Source organism: Corvus brachyrhynchos, unplaced genomic scaffold, assembly GCF_000691975.1.
Source record: "Corvus brachyrhynchos isolate BGI_N302 unplaced genomic scaffold, ASM69197v1 scaffold84, whole genome shotgun sequence".
NCBI classification, from domain to species: Eukaryota; Metazoa; Chordata; class Aves; order Passeriformes; family Corvidae; genus Corvus; species Corvus brachyrhynchos.
The window spans coordinates 2,628,059-2,644,570 of NW_008237434.1; the positions used below are offsets into that span (position 1 = coordinate 2,628,059).

The 16,512-nt window shown below is 37.2% G+C and overlaps 1 protein-coding gene across 5 annotated transcripts in view; it reads right to left on the reverse strand.

Moving 5' to 3' along the window:
* Positions 1 to 366: 366 nt before the first annotated feature.
* Positions 367 to 16,512, reverse strand: part of ITGB8 (integrin subunit beta 8) — a 33,740-nt gene continuing 17,594 nt past the window's right edge. For 3 of the 5 annotated variants that reach the window (XM_017731198.1, XM_017731200.1, XM_017731201.1), the window contains 7 exons: positions 15,651 to 15,785; positions 12,351 to 12,756; positions 11,015 to 11,240; positions 9,364 to 9,467; positions 8,101 to 8,264; positions 723 to 848; positions 367 to 480 (listed from right to left, as the gene is read on the reverse strand). In XM_017731198.1, coding sequence (XP_017586687.1) covers positions 433 to 480; positions 723 to 848; positions 8,101 to 8,264; positions 9,364 to 9,467; positions 11,015 to 11,240; positions 12,351 to 12,756; positions 15,651 to 15,785 — 1,209 coding nt within the window. In that variant the 3' untranslated portion in view covers positions 367 to 432. Of the gene's footprint in view, positions 481 to 722; positions 849 to 2,394; positions 8,008 to 8,100; positions 8,265 to 9,363; positions 9,468 to 11,014; positions 11,241 to 12,350; positions 12,757 to 15,650; positions 15,786 to 16,512 lie in introns of those variants that run through there. The other 2 variants (XM_017731199.1, XM_008631346.2) reach the window with 2 other exon arrangements.

The following is a 16,512-nucleotide window of genomic DNA, read 5'->3' on the forward strand; positions in this document are numbered from 1 at the left end:
TAGTTTTATCTGCTTGCATACACATCAACTTTATTAAACAGTAACTGTCCTTCATGAATCATGCAGTTCAAGGCCAGGAAAATAATCAGAGACCATGCTATGCTCTGTGCTGAGGAGATAGAATGGTTTGCAAAACATAAGGCAAATTCTGCCTTCTGCCACCCACCACAGTTTCCCTGGGATGAGGAACCAGATGATAATGTTGGGGCCTCTTGAGTGCTAATAAATCAGATTGGCAGCCTACATCTACTTTATATGAATTTTGTACAGTCCAACCCAACTTGGACCACTCCAAGGCTCCAAAGCAGAAGATGAGCAGCCAGAAGAACTGACAGCACCTGTGTTCTAATCACAGCTTCAGACCACTTGGGTTTCTGTAAAACTAGATTTTTATTTACTTCATAAAATACATTAAACTGCTTGGCTTTAAACTCAGGGTAGCAGGAAGGCATTTCCAAGGTTCTTGTCTTTGTTGCAGACCTGAAAGCAAAAGAAACCACCCACTTTTCAGATTAACTCCTTACTAGTCAAAATCAGTCTGTTAAAAAAAGTTTTTATTTTTAATTCTAATCATCATCTTTAGGTTGTCATCAGGCATATTCAGATACTCAACTCAAACCAACTCTCCCTAACGCCATCCTCTCTGAATATTGGATCAAATTCTGCACCGACTACAAAAGGAATCATGCAGGCAGAGAAATTGTGTAATAGCATGCACCTACATGACTGGTGTCAAAAATGTGGCTGAAATCAGGATCTCTTTCCTCCTCCAGCTTTAGAGGCTGTAACTGAGGTTTCTTTTCTCTTTGGTGAGTCCAGCCAGCAAGCCTTTTCCTTGGCAATGGCATCTGCAACAAAATAGCAGTTGTGTTACATTGGAGTCAAATTCAGTACTGTTGTGCCCTTGCAGACAACAGTGTATATATGGGCAAAAACTGGCTAAATACAATGCCACTAATGTCAAAACGTTGCCATTTCCTGAATATTGAAAGGTATATAGGCATGACTCAGTTGCTGGATTTCAGAACACAGGAAAGAAGAAGGAAGAAAGAAAGAAAGAAAGATTTCATACAGAGCACTTACCATCATTTCACAACATACAGGATATGCAACACGCTCGGTGCCAGGATCACTGGCTATAGGAGACTTCAGTGTTAACAAAACCTTGGCTTCAAGATTACTGCCAAATGGAAAAATGGAGGCCTACAGCTCTTGCTCAAACTGTACACTTGAATTGTGTGTCTGAAGTTCAGATCTAGGTTTATGTTTACTTGGAGTAATGATAACATTAATATTTCCTCAATAAAAAATGTGTATTTCTGTTTGTAGGACTGGTTGCATGTTCTTGCTCTGAGTGTCAGTGAAGGTTGATTACAGCATCTGTGAAAGGAAATTTCTCATACTCAGTCTCACCATGCATATATTGGGATGATGTTCCTTGCTTTGATAAAAGAAGCAAAAATGATTTACAGATTTTCCTTGTGATATTTACTTATTTTTTTCTTTTCAGTTTTGACCTTTTCTTAGTATTTCTCTTTTATTGTTAAGTCCTAGACACTAAGTTAGTTATGTGATGACTGAGAACACATCACTTGTCACTTGATTCTAGCTCTCTCACTCCTAAAAGCAAAAACTGGATCATGTTAGCAGCATGGATGGGTAGTTTTACCAGTGAGGTCTGGCAGATGTCTTAGTGCCACAGATGTCTCTTACTGAGGCATCATGGCAAATTTTGAATGTCCTTATATAGGGCACAGCTAAAGTCCATTTCAAGAGCAATTTCGTGCCACTGTGCAAAGTAAATGCTATGACTGCTTCTGCACAAGAACAGAATGTGTTACCTTCCCCACCAGTGATGTGTTTTCACCAGTACTCGTAAAGAGACCCAAATGTGCAGTGAGTGGCAGACATGAGGCATCTGCAGAGAGATTTACCCATTCCCAGAAATCCAGCGCCTCTGCCACCCAAGAGAGCAAAGGAGAAGAGAGGCTATCACAACCACTTATCAATCTACAGACTGTATTTGCACAGGAAGTGTGTTCTTGTTCTCTACAAAGTAGTAGCACCTCCTGGTCCATTCATGTTTCAGTTGGGTTGGGCAAAGTTAACCAGCTGCACCTCCATACTGATAAATAGCATTTTTTTCCTTCCCATCTTCTCAAAGTTCATCCTGAATCTGCATCCACCCGTTTGCCTACATCTGATAAACAAGGTATTCTTTGTATTTTACCTCTCTGGACACAGTATTGCTCAATTTTAAAATAACCACAATCATATGCTTCCCTTTGCAGACATCTGTGCACCTCAGTAAGTGTGCTTTATACTTTTAAAAGGAGGTGAACATCTCTTCCTTGTCACAGACATATTTAATATTAAAAATATGAAAAATCCATATGGATTAAATATTGATTTTATTTTTTAGAGAGCAAGTACAATGATGTTGCATTAAAATAATGCTATGTCATAGTTGTTACAGCTCTGATAGAAAAATAAACATCTCAATATACTACAGTGTCAACTCATTAATAAATATCACCATAGAAGTTAGTAGTCAACTGAAATTAATAAAACAACTATAAAAGTATACTATTTTAAATAATAAAATATTAAGTATATTTCCAGATGAACAAAAGTAGTGATTTAAAAGTATCATTTAAAATGTAAAATGAGCAGTAAGAAGTTATCAGATTTAAAACCTCTTCCCTTACTAACATTCTCTATGCATAAAATCTAGAGACACATTATTTATCTCTCTATATTTTTTTATAAAAGGTAGTATATGTTAAATAGAAAGTTTAAAACTGTAGTATTATTAATAGCTGTCACACAATCGCTAAGTAAGACACTTTAAAGTAGCATTATTTTTGAAGCAGTAGTAGGTAAGAGTGAAGATGTCAGCACAGTGAATTCATCCAACACTAATGCCTCTGCAAAAGACTCTTTCATCTTTCAAACATCTCCCTTCAAAATATAACTGAAACAGCCCAAGTACAATATAGGTATCAGGATGAAATGTTAGAATTTGGACAGAAGCCATTATTTTAACAAATGCAAGATATTTTAATTTTATTTTTATTTTAGTAAATACGTACTTTTTTTAAAAGCATGTGCAGAAAAGGAAACAAAGAGAACATGCAATTCAGAACAGCTTTTCTGAAGTTTAAGAATCTAGAAATTTTAGGATTTTTCTTCCCCCCATCCCCCCTCCAGCAGGCCAACCACTCTGAGCTGGCTTGCTCTCGGTAAAACTGATTTGGCTCACTGTAGAGATGCATTCCCACTGATTAATTTTAACCTTTTTTCCCCCCTCTCCATGGACTTCAATTCTCTATAAGAGCCAACAGATACTTGTGCATCAGAGCAGTCTCAAGAATTAAAAATTAGTGTTTTTCTTAACTATTGCCCCATTTCTGCTTTCCCCTCTCTTGCAAAAGGGAAGCCAAGACATTGGCACCACGCGTTACTCGCTGTCAGGGCAGAGTAGGTGTCACCCAGCACTGACTCAGCACAAATGCCTCTGTGAGAAGTGCCCTTTCCAGCTACAGCTTGCATTCCTTAAGGCTGGCTGGTGGAGATCCAGGGGCTGGTGGGAAGTCAATGGGCAGGTGCCCAAATACTCCCCAGAAGCTTTAATGGAGGTCTGCAGCATCCAAGTTTACAGGCTGTCCCTTGCTGGGTTGCGGGCAGGCATTTTTGGTGAGTAAAGATGCGAAAAGCCCGCAGCATTAGTGTTCACACTGCACATAACGCAGTCCCAGTGTGGGGCCAAGTGCCTGTGATGCAAACCTAGGACACCACCGCTGCCAAAGCCAACCTACTTTGGAGAGGTTTCCTGCCCTGACAGAAGGCAAAGCAAGATCTCAGAGCACCATTTCTGCAGGGATGCTGTTCCCCTTGAAGTCTCCACACAGGCAGCTGTGCCCTTGCATGTCTCTACCCTGGGCATCACCAGACCCTATGTCTGCTTTTAGGATGGGGCGTTGCTTGAAGCTGTTTCACACACTTACTTCCATGGTTTGCAAAACATGCACATTTAGCAGGAAATAAATATTATATATGATCAGACTGGGAAAATAATATTTTTCCATTGCAGTCTGAAAAATGCTTTACATAGCAGGTTTTCGTGACATCATAGAGAGGAAAAAATAAATCCAGTTGTAAATAATAGTTAAAATGTAAACTATGCCCATAGGAACATCCTTCCTTTTTAAGGTTCACTTTTAATGTCCTTGCAAATGTAAGGGAATTTCAGCTGGGCACAATGAAAATTCCTTGCATACCATGTGCACGTTTTCTGGATGAAACAGCTATTTTCCCACACACTTCTGCAGCAATCTTATTAGTGTAGTCATGATGCTTGGCAATAACTATTTCATAGCATTTCTTCATTTTACAGTACTCAAAAAAAATCTGAAGTAAAATACATACTTTTTAATTACATAAACATGCAGTTTCTGAAGAGTTAGGCAAATAACCAGTCAAAGGTTAAAAAAAGGGGGACTAGAATTTGAAAATTATACATATGGATTTTAACAGTAACAAATATGCTGTGAAAAGTCATGCACATGCTCTGTTTGTGGCACCAAATCTAAAAACAATTCCCCAAACCAATGATGAGATGCAACAGTATCTGCTGGTATATTTTTGGATATAAGCATGCAGTAGAATTATTTGACTTCAATTTTTCTTGAAGAAGCCCAGTATAAGAAGTGTTATTTGAGAACTGTGGAACATTCTATTCTGAGGTTAGTTATTTTTTCCCCCATTTTTATGAACATCTTTGACGCACAATACATTGAAAACTAATATGAACTAATTTGCCTTTAATATCTCCCATATTAAGCACTATAGGAAGCACAGTCCTGCAATCACTGAAGAAATTCCTTGTGAATTAAAGGCTGCTTTCTCATTTAAGGTCATGTGCTGAGGGAACACAGCTCCCTAAATAGTGAGGCTTTTGTTGAGCTATTCATCTCCTGCAGCAGCCCTTCTGAAAAACATGGTCAAAGGCAGAGGGAAACAAGTACCAAGCAAAGCCAGAGTTTCTCATGGATAGATTCCATCCCTAGAAACAAAGCCTCCTCCCAAGAATCCTGCTCTGTATAAGCTCCCCATGGGCCTTCTAAAAGCCTTGACCTGTCACATTAGCAGCAGCTTATTCTCTTTCACCAGCCTCTTCCACAATACAGCAAAACCATGAGGGAGATGCAAAAAAAGCTATTTTTTGTCTTTTATTTTTTTCTTTCCTTTTTTTTTTTTCTTTTTTCTTTTTTTTAAATATCCATTTTTTAATCTCAGGACAGCAGGCAGTTTACAGTGCAATTTGTCCTGTGAGCCTGCTCTATCTGACCAGAGCATTTTAAACATTCAGGCAGGTGTCTGATAAGGAAATACTGGCCGTGCCCCTTCACAGGCAGCACTGCAATGCCAAGTGCTACAGAAGAAAAGCAGTAGCAGCATGATGTGTCTGGAAGATGGGTATTACAGCTCAAGTCTTTCTTCCACCAAGAACCCAGTTCCATTGTCCCCTACCCACAAAACTGAACTCCCTCTAAGAGTGAAAAGTAATTTCTAAAGAAAAAAAGATAGTTATTTGTTCAGTAAACACTTCAGTACACACTTAAAGGCCATTATACAGTGAGGAATATTTTTTTAAAAGGGTTTATAACACTGTTTAAAAAACATATTTAACCTCTTTTTTATATACTTAGATATACTCCACTAAGCACCGAATTTTTTTTTTTTTGTTAAGTTAAATAGACAACCAAAGATTTGTTTCCCACTCACAAATAGCCATGAATTGTGACAAGAGTAACAGCAGGTCAACCTTTATCAATCTTTTATCTTTATCCCACCGAAACCAATTGTTTGGAATCTTTTAATTTACACAGAAGGAAAACATTTTAAAAGAAAGAGTTTAAAGTGTACTTGATAGGTTACAGAATTAATCTACAATTAAGCTATCACTAAAGTCAGGGTCAGTGTAAAGAAATACTCTTTTTGTTAAATGAGACACTTTGTGTGGTAGAAAGCTGAAGGCCTACTTTGGAGACTGCTTTAGAAACATTTAATAGTCCAATTTACAGGTTTTTTTAAAACACAGTCAAGACCCAAAGGTCTAGAGCTTTTATGACTAATGAAAGGCCCATTGTCTGTATATTATTTTTCCCAATCCCACTTGATCCATTACCCAAGAAACTTAACACTCATAAAACACTCATCATTTTTCTACATCCTGTCTTCCTTTCAATCCTCATACTCCTCAGGTTTCAGTGGGAATTTACGTAAGAAATACAGAATAGGAAATACAAGTAATTTCTACAAACTGCACATAAGGAAGTCCTGCTTTGTTTCTGTAACTCTTGTCTATGACAAATAGTGACAATATCTAGTATTAATAATAAATGTTGTTAAAATGATGTACTGTCTTCTGAGGTGATTTTTCTTTTTGTCAGCAATGTTTTAGTGCATTAGAGGTTGATCAGATTTTTGTAGGGTTTCAGCAGCATAGAGTTAGTAAATCAGACTGACACTTCCAACGCCCATATAGCAATAACATGTCTTCTACCATTCTAGCTGGTTTCGGGGGCAAAAAAAAAATGCTTCTGCTTGACTTTGTAGCTCACATTCTGCTCTCAGACAAGCTTATATTGGTCCCACCATGTTTGGAAGAGTTTTGCCCACTTCTGAAGGCAGAATCTGATCCATATTTATAAAGTCAATAAGTATGTTCTCTTAGAACTCTTTTTTCTTAAGACAACATACTTATTGACTTATTTTCCTCACCTTCTTCTAAATTGCAGGTTCTTTTCCCCATCACACACTGGACATATTTCTCAATGCACAGTCACAAAAACTGAAGTGGTTACAAAAAAACTTACAAAACCTAATCTCATAAACTAATTTACATAGAGAAAAAGAGCACGTGTAAAATCAGACTTATGCCTGACATCATACAAAAAGATCAAAGTCTTTATTTGGCAAAACACTGACATGTAGCTAGCAAACCAAACACAGCTCTGGTATAATTTATCTATTTGCAATGGAATTGATGCTGCTGATTCTAAATGCGAAGTCTGCTGGCAGTGATCATCATGTAGACTATGCTGTTGTACAGAAGAACTCATTTTCTGTAGCCACTCAGTTTCCAAACACCTTAAATTTTGTATAAAATGGGAGGTTATATTTAAACAAGTAAAAAACCTAAAAATTACTCTTTATCAGATATAAATTATCTTTAAGTGACATCATCCATATAAAAATTATATATATAATTTACCTGCGTGTGCATGCATATGTGTGTGTATACACACACAACATGCACCCATACCAGGAACCAAACATTCATTTAATCCCATCATTTTTATGAGGAAAAGATAAGAGGCATAAGCAGACAAATTAGTGGAATTTGTCAACTGAGAGAACTATAAAAGTACCATTTACTCTATTTAAGAGCATTTTAATAGTTTCATCTATTGCTATAATATACAGCACTGTTAATACTTCAGTCACAGCTTTTTTCCATTCCCACAGAGCACATCAGTACTAGCTACATGTAGAGTGAGATCAGTGCTTTGTCAGACCGGTTTCTATCTACATTCTAGGCCATAACTAAATAAATTAGAATATGCTAAAGTGCTACATCAACACTAATGTTTCTGAACAGTAGTAACGCACATTTCTCTTTCAAAAAAAGTTTTAAAAAATACAGCAGCTATAGTTCCAAACATAATCACATAATGTGAATATGTTTACATGTCACTTTGTTACAGTATTCAACAAAATGCACAACAAAAAACCATATGGCAACAGTCAAGACTCCCACAGAGTACAAAAGGTAGCTTTTTAAAAGTCGAGCATGATGGAAATAGACATTTGCAGTCTTCAGAATTCACACTTGAAAGTTTCATTTAATCGCAACTTGCTGATGTCGATATTTATTTCCTCTGGTTTGTCACGTCTGTATGATACTGTTCTTGTACAAACTGTAGGCAAAAACATCTTATCCTTGAAGGAGAAGATACAAGTTTTATCAGCAATTAGCTAACTTTTATATGCAAGAAAAAGATTACTGAAGATGATGGCTCTGAAATCAATTACCTTCTTTGTTGTAGATACTCTGTAATCAGATGAAGATTTAACTTTATTGCTACTCCCCTGCAGAATTATCTGCCTGATGATAAGGACAACAAGCAACCCGATCAAAAAGGTAACTATAAAGATTATGGAAAATACTCTAAAGTAGCTTCGTCCAGAGAAACAATCTGCAACAAAAGGAAAACACAAGGGTAAAGCCTAACATATGGAACTGGCACATCCCTCTAACACAGGCATATTTCCACTGCTTAGTAATGTTGTATAAATGTAACACGAGCCTGATAAAAATTAAGAGAAAATAAATTAAGGGAAATTAAGAGGAAAAGTTATCATATGCAAGCTTCTAAAGTTGGGCATATCAAGAAAGGCAATTCAGATTAAGATCCATTGTAGAAAAATAGTGAAACTATTACTCCTTTAATCTACAGAACTAAGACTCAGGCTTCATTGTATTGCCCATCACAAATTCTCTGTAGAGTGAGTTTATAGCTAAAATAGAGAGGATGAAATATTAGAGATGTTTGGGACAGAGAGAATTTAATCTTCACAAGACGACAGTAAAGATCACTGGTAAAATATGAAAGAAAATGTGTTTTTTTGAATCCTTTTCCAGTGCTCTCCTCACTGGTAGACTAACACAGTAAGCTTTCCTTAATACTAAAGTTATAAAAAAGTATTCACAGTTAGTTTCCTCTTTTATGAACTGTAGTATAAAAACATTTATATAAATGTTAAGTGACAAGCCATTTACCTGCATTTTTTTTGCTGTATGGAGTGATTACTTTATGAGATTTTATTAAAAAAAGATTTTATTCTTCCACAGCCCTCATAACTGTAGTTTTTTATACTTGAAAGGAACATTTAAACATTACTGAACTCGAGGTAAGCATTCCACTTCTTTCTTGTTTCTGGTAATGTCAAATAATATAAGCATATTCGAAGTAATAAAACATACAGATGTCATAACAAATTTTTATAATTATTTCTTTAAGCATTGCTCAGGCAGGATTCATCATTATTAGATGTGACTTCTCAAGGAGCTGGGAAAACCAAACTTAGCAATGCTTGTCATTCGTATTTCCTGTTATTATTTATCTTTTACTTTCCCTAAAGCTACAAATGATTTTTATCTTTTTCCTGCTTTCTTTCTTTGCTATTGTAATAATGTGACACGCTTCTGAAAGACGTTTTAACACTGGCAAATTCAATTACTAATCCCAATAGATTTTAATCTCTTATTAAAATTACCTAGAAAATGCCACTTACCTGAAGTGTGGTCAATATAATGCAGTAGGTAAGCGCATGAGGTTGTGCACTGGTCAAGTATTGCTTGAGATGAGCTGTTAGAATGATGGCACTGAACACAGTTCCTGTAAAATAAAAAATATAATTAAAAACCTATGTCTTTCTCTGCACTCCCCTGTAAGAGATCTTATCAACAAGCTGACGTAGTGCTTACACATAATGCTTTCCTGTTGTTAGTAAAAACATTGTGACATTTATTTATTTTTTTTCTGAAATGTGATGCCTCTCTCAGCATTTTATCCCTCTGGTGCTTCTCAGAACCAACTAGTTGGAAGTTGTAAACTCAAACGTCTTTGGCTTTGAGCCACCTTCATCCAATCCCTGCTCTGCCTTTTGAGATGCGGGTTTGCCACAGGGTGTAGCTAAGGTCCAGCACCCTTTCTTCAGCTTTCAGCCTCCAGTTCCGTTCTAGTCCTTCCTTACCTATCAATCTGATTAGGATGCATGCTGGAACTGAAGGGTAGAGATAGGGGGAGGAAACACAGCTTTGTCAATAACTTTTGGATGCTATGTTAAGACAAAGCCAAGTAAGTCTGCACTGCTGGGCAGTTTAGAGAGAGCAGCACAAGAGGAAGGCAATGCTCTCAGTCTTACTGTCTTCACTGTATAGCCCTGCAGGAGACAGACATCACAAGATATCAATCACAAGAGATTCCAAAAAAGCCCTAGATGGATTTTTAATGAAGATATGCCATTTTCTGAATTTACTAAAGGCGTGCATTTTACAGTGACTTTGAACAAGTGTAAGCCAGAAAGGCTAACTGCATTCTATCTAGTGAACTCTTAGCAGCAACCTTGCCAGATGTGGCCAAGCTTGGCTCTCCAACATTTTCACCAGATGAGCTATAATTGAAATTAATACAAATAAACAATGATTCTGTTTAGAGCACAATGACCTTTCCAACAAAAGGCTGATCTTTCACCCTCTGCACAGTGAGATTCAGAACATTACATGATGAGAGGGTGCAGAAAAGCCGTGCCCAAGGAAAGGGCTTCATTTGCTCTCTGTGCCAGGACCACACAGTGCACCACTGAGAGACTGGTCTAGCTTCTCTCCTCCTGGGCTTGCTCATTTCAACCTCTACACTGTCCCTTCCTTTACATGGATAAGGAAAAATGATGGGCTTTAAGGCCAGCATGGCAAAGACTAAGTGTTTTAAAACTGCAATGAAGAATGTTGTTCTCTGTGTAAGACCAGCTCTGCTCTGCTGATCAGTGGCAGTGACACTGCACAGGCACTGCTCTAGTTTCACACCTCCTTCTTTCAGCTGAGAAGCATAAGGAGTGTGCAAAAACAAATGTGGAAACTCTTATTGGACTTGGTGGCATTCAAAAGTAGGATCAAATTTCCATTTTTAAAAATACAAATTTATGGTTTTATTTCCTACCCAGAAGATTTCATATGAAGCGTGAAATGGTTAAAATAGATGCCAACATGCAATTCTCTGAATTGCCAGTGTGAATCCAACTACCCAAAGAAGTATCAAGTATGAACTGTACCAATTTCCTAAAATCTAAATAGCTAAGAAATACAGCATCTACCAAGCAAAAATATTTCTTCATGTTTCAACACTAGGGAGTGAAAAAGTCAAGTCTAGCACAAGAAACATACCAGTTTTCTTCACAGGCTTTGTTACAAGTAGGGCAATATTCACAGAAACGGCCAAAGCTTCTTGGATCTGTGCACTCACACTTTCCACATACACATTTTCCTCTTCCACTGCAAATCTGGCCCTTTGAATTCAGGCAGTACTTTGCTGATTGTGATGAGCACTCGCAATGATCACCTTCCCAGCCAGCAAAGCATTTGCATTTACCACCTTCACATTCACCATTACCTACAACATAGAGAGTCTGGAGTCATATGCTTCCATGAAAACATAGAAAATAAATTTTTAGATGGATACATTTGTATTGTTTGTGCTTTACCTTAAACAGAGCAAATTTAGACCTGGACTTTCTAATTAGTTTTTAAGTTAACATCTTGGACTGAAATTACTGGGATGATAAATACTGAAGGCTGATGTTCATTGCTTAAGTTGAGCAAAAGTTGCTACTATGATGTCACCCTAAAACCTTCTACTAAAATTTTTCTCTTTTGCCTTGGATCAAAACAATGGAGATTAGGAATTATGCAATGACCAGGAAAATAGTCTTTAGGCAAACTAAACAAACTTCTCTTTAGCAAGAAAACATTCCATTCAAATAAACAGCAAGATTCAGTGGAAGGAGTATCAAGTTCATGTGCACAGACCACGTTCTTTCCTTTTCCTTTTCCTTTTCCTTTTCCTTTTCCTTTTCCTTTTCTTCCTTTTCCTTTTCCCTTTCCTTTTCCTTTTCTTCCTTTTCCTTTTCCTCTTTTTTTTTTCCCTCTTCTCTACCATAAAGCAGACTACAAAAAGAATAAGAATTTCTAACAATTCTGTTTCACTTAAGAGTCTTCTTTCTGAAGCAGGCATTCCAAACAGTGTTTGTGTCTATACCAGTATTTGAAATCAAGTGCCACCGAATCTCTCACAGGACTGATTTAGGGTGATAGAAAATCAGAACCTCACCTGGAAGCTACGATTCCTTCCTAATCTCTCAGTATCTCATATTCCCACTAGGCTGAAATGTATAAACTAGCTTTCTGGAATAAATGTTACTTTTTGTTTGAGAAATTAGTATTATTACTTATTAAGAATTTTGAGATTTAAATATTAAAACAGCTAAACTTTGGAAAAAAAAATCAGTATATTTCCTGGAAAACAGTGGTGAAATTTAGAAGACAGTGTCTATGCCTGTGGTGAAGAGAGCCCAGGAGTGTGAATTCCTAACAAGATGTTCAGGACATTGCCCACATTAATTCTGCACAAACAATTCTTGTTCTTGACAGCCTTATATCACTGTTTTCAGCTGCATCATGTACATTAGCCTCAGAAAATACAGACATAAATGCTGCAACTTACCAGAACATAAGATTCCCTGGTGATAGGGGCAGGAAAAATCATCCATTTCACAGTACTTGCCATACACCTTGCCTAGCTTGTTTTTGTAGCAGAAACATTTTCCATCTATGCAATTTCCTTGACCACTGCAGATGGGTTGGTCCTGGTGTTGCCTGCATTGCTCTGAGGAAAGTGTGTCTCTGTTAGAGCTACAGTTATTGTCATTGCAATGGGACTGTTTGCTGTCAGTAGAAGTTTCATCAGCCCACACTCTTTTGTGCCCTGTGCTGTCTCCATACTGACAGGCACAGCTTTGCTGCACATTAACAATGGCAGTTTCATTGAAACCAATAGGCTTAAGTATGGCATATTTTCTTCCTCCAGTTGTATGACATCCTTTCATTGTAATTGATACGTTGAAAAGTACCTAAGAAGAAATAAATATGGATTTATTATTATTATTATTATAATTATTATTATTTCCTTGCTTACATTTGCTTCAAATTTTTTACACATAAAAATAAAGCAGAATCTTATATTGTATATGAATGTGCACTAGCTGATAATAGCAAAATACACAGTAGTCACTTGTCAAACATGATATATTAGTAATGATAGGCATCACAAATACAGTTAAAATCCTAACAATAGAGGATTGACAGAAGTCTACTTTTCAAGTTAAGAAAGCATTGTTGCAAAAGACAACTTTATACAAATTAAATGGAAATAGAAACACCATCACATCCTCCTTCTATTATTTAATGTATACATATCACAGAAATATTCAGGTAAGAATTGGGACTAGACTGAGCAAGCCAATACACAAACAGACACAGAGATACTCTTCATAAAAAGAATCTATAGTGAATGTCCTGCTGCAGAAATGGTCATGCACATAGAAACCACACAGGTTTCTGGATGGCCCTAGCTACTCCTACTAAAACACAGAAATGGCTCACATGCTAGCAGCAGATTACTTTCCTCAATTCCATGGACCCAGTGCCTAGTTCTGGGCCATGCCATGGCCATCACCACCATCCTCCAGGTCCTCATCCCAGCAGTGCCCACTACAGCAGCAGCCCCCATGGCTTTTTGTAGTCCTGGCACAGGACTAAGAATAATTCTGGTGGTTAGGTGATGGCCATAGAGTTTCCATCAATCACCACTAAAAGTTTTTGACAGCTCTGGCATGTGTGACACTTACACTAGATATCAGTCTTGTGTTTCACAACTTTTATTTTGGCTTTATTTTTGACCAGTACGCTTCTGACACAGTATTCTCTCTAAGGTTTTGTATTTTTTCAGTTTCCTGATGTAAAACAACTCTTTCTTGCCTCCTCAGAGAAAATGTAACCAGGAGGGAAAAGTCAGAAAGGAGCGCAAGAGAAGCAAGTACCTTTAATCTTTAGTACCAAGAAATAAAGATTTCCAAATAAAAAAGGAGAAACCCCGAGAAACTGATTACATATGAGGTTGAAACTACCAACAAATACTAAGGCCATTCATCTCTCATCACTGTCTCTCCCTCCCGCTGTGCCCCCACACGAGAACAACCCAGCCCTTGAGGACAATGGTGGCTTTGTGGCGAGTGGGGCTGCGGCTGCCTACACGGACAACAGGAGAAGAATGCTGTGCAGAAACATGCACTTAATGTCATACTGAGGGGGCACACAGGCTTTATCTCACCCTTTGCTTTTCTTCTTCTCGTTTCTGAAATGTGCCACTACACACATAACCCCTCAGTAGCCCACACTCTCCGTGCATGAGATTTCTTCCCTTGGGTTGCAGGGCAAAAGTGCGGCTGTAGAGAAATTGATTCATACAGCAGGTGTGTATCGCGGGGAGGACAGGCTGCAGGTAGGGAATGTGCTTTTTATTCAACACACAGCCCTGCCAGAGAACATAATCTTCATGTACAAAACAGTACTGGAAGGATGGCAGGGAAATGGGAGGGAAGGGAAAATCATGTCGTGCATATGAGTTGTGAAATTTGATTCTGAACACAGCGGCAGATAGATTAAACCTGTGGTGACTAAATAATTACAACACCATGACACTTGCTAATAGCCAAAGTTAGTTTTGCACCCTGAAGAGGTCACAGGATTCTTCCAGAATTTAATCCACTTTGTGTTTTGGTAAGAAAAGGAAGGAAGAAGGATTAGACAATGAAAGGAATGTGAGAATTAAGGAAAAGCATTTTGTCTGTAAACAAATACTGAAAGAAGGATTTATGGTTAAAATAAATTAATCTCTTAAGGATGGCTCATTTTCAACAGCAGTAGAGGTTTAGGACCACATGCAATCTTTTACAGTCAACTGGCTTGGCTTTTTATTAAAAAGAAACAGATATAAATATTTTTCTTTTCAGTAAACAGAACAAATTCCAGTCCTGTTTCTTATGACATGCCCAGGGATCAACAGTGGAGAAAAGATGTGTTAAGAATAAAAACAGCAAATCTCCCATAAACTGTAGAAGCCAATCAGCAGCATGCAGACAAAATTCAGGAAAGCATAAAATACATTTAAATGTACATTACAATTCACACATTTAATCTACTGATTTATTTCGTTATTTCTACACACAGACACAAGTAAAATCACACTAGCTGAGACATATGTACATGTCAAGCAGGAAAGAAGTCCTTGCCCTTGCTCTCTAGAAACACAGACCTCTTCCTGGCAAGCTAAAAGAATTACTTTGGTAGTCCAAGCAATTAACTAAATATATCAAGGCACAGAGAAGTTTTTCTGGGAAGAAAGCCATGTTCTTTACATCAGACAGACATCTTCCCCTGCATTTTCATGATGCATGAGGCTCTGTTTCATTCAGTAGGTAGCACCAATTCAAATGGGAATAAATTATTTTATTAATTTGATTTATAAAATAAACTAATTATCCACAAGCCTGTTTGGGCATGAAGACTACTAAAGCAAGAAGAGAGGAAGGTGACACCTAGTACAGACTCAAGGAACACAAATTCCAGTGATTTTTTTCCACTGGGTGATTATCTTTCAACCTCTTTACGTACAGATTTCATCACAATGGATGTGGTGGTTGTGCCCAGTGGAGGACAAAGAAGGAAAGTTTTAATGGACGTTAGCTTTCAGGAAAAGCTTTGAGCCTTAGTTCCATGGGATTAGTGAGAATTAAAATAAGATTCAAGAAAAATAAATCCAGAGAATAATAGAGAGCCTGTGATCATTAATCACATAAATCCATTTTCAGTTTAAGTAAATCCCTAGAAGATTTCACACCATTGAAACCCAACCAAACAGAAAAATAAGTATTCCAGTTCCTTGAAGAAAGAACTATCAACATACTTCTTTATTATATCCCACATTTTTACATCCTTCCATGCCAGTTTTTTTACTTCCATCAGGACAGATTGCAGTGATATTGAAATGAAGACCTTGGATCTGGTTATCCACTTGAATTTTCACTTCAGAGATTAGTTTCTGTAACCAGAAAACAAGTTTTACTAGCATTGCATCTCAAAATATAATGTACATTAGTGACTAACACTAAGTACAGCTACTATGTCTGACTAAAAATGAAGAAAGCTTGTCTGTGTGAATAAAGGAATGAATTAAAGCATTGTTTCCCATGTAAAGACCCAATTACATTCCAAATATACACAACCAATGAACTGGTAATTCTGATAAAGAGGATTAGGTTTTCCAGATGAAAATGTTTTCAGCTTTGCTAACATGCTTTTGAGAGACTGCATTTTTCGCAATTTGAAAATCTATTCCAACAACCATGTGCAACAAAAACTGCTCATTGAGTCCACGCTGCCTTTTAGCCACACACCTAAAATGTACTGTTACAACAGTAAACATACATAAAACCACTGTTACCCAGTAGAAAAGTTTCCTAATTGACTTGACACTTTATAAACTTCTGATATTTTGCATCTGTCTTGGAAAATTTTCTCTGAACAAACCTTAGGGTGACCCAAAGGCTACTGGGATTATTATTACAGATTTTTCTGGGTCAGCTAAGACTATGTAAGCCAACAATTGGCTGATCCCATTAGGGCATTTTGCAATAAAAAATAATGAAAAAGCCAGCTACTTTGTAACTTGTATTTACTACATACCCTAAAATCCTTCTTCCTTCAAGGAAGAAATACTTCTTCTTGACCATTTAAAAATTTATTAAAGCTCTGTACAAACTTATGAG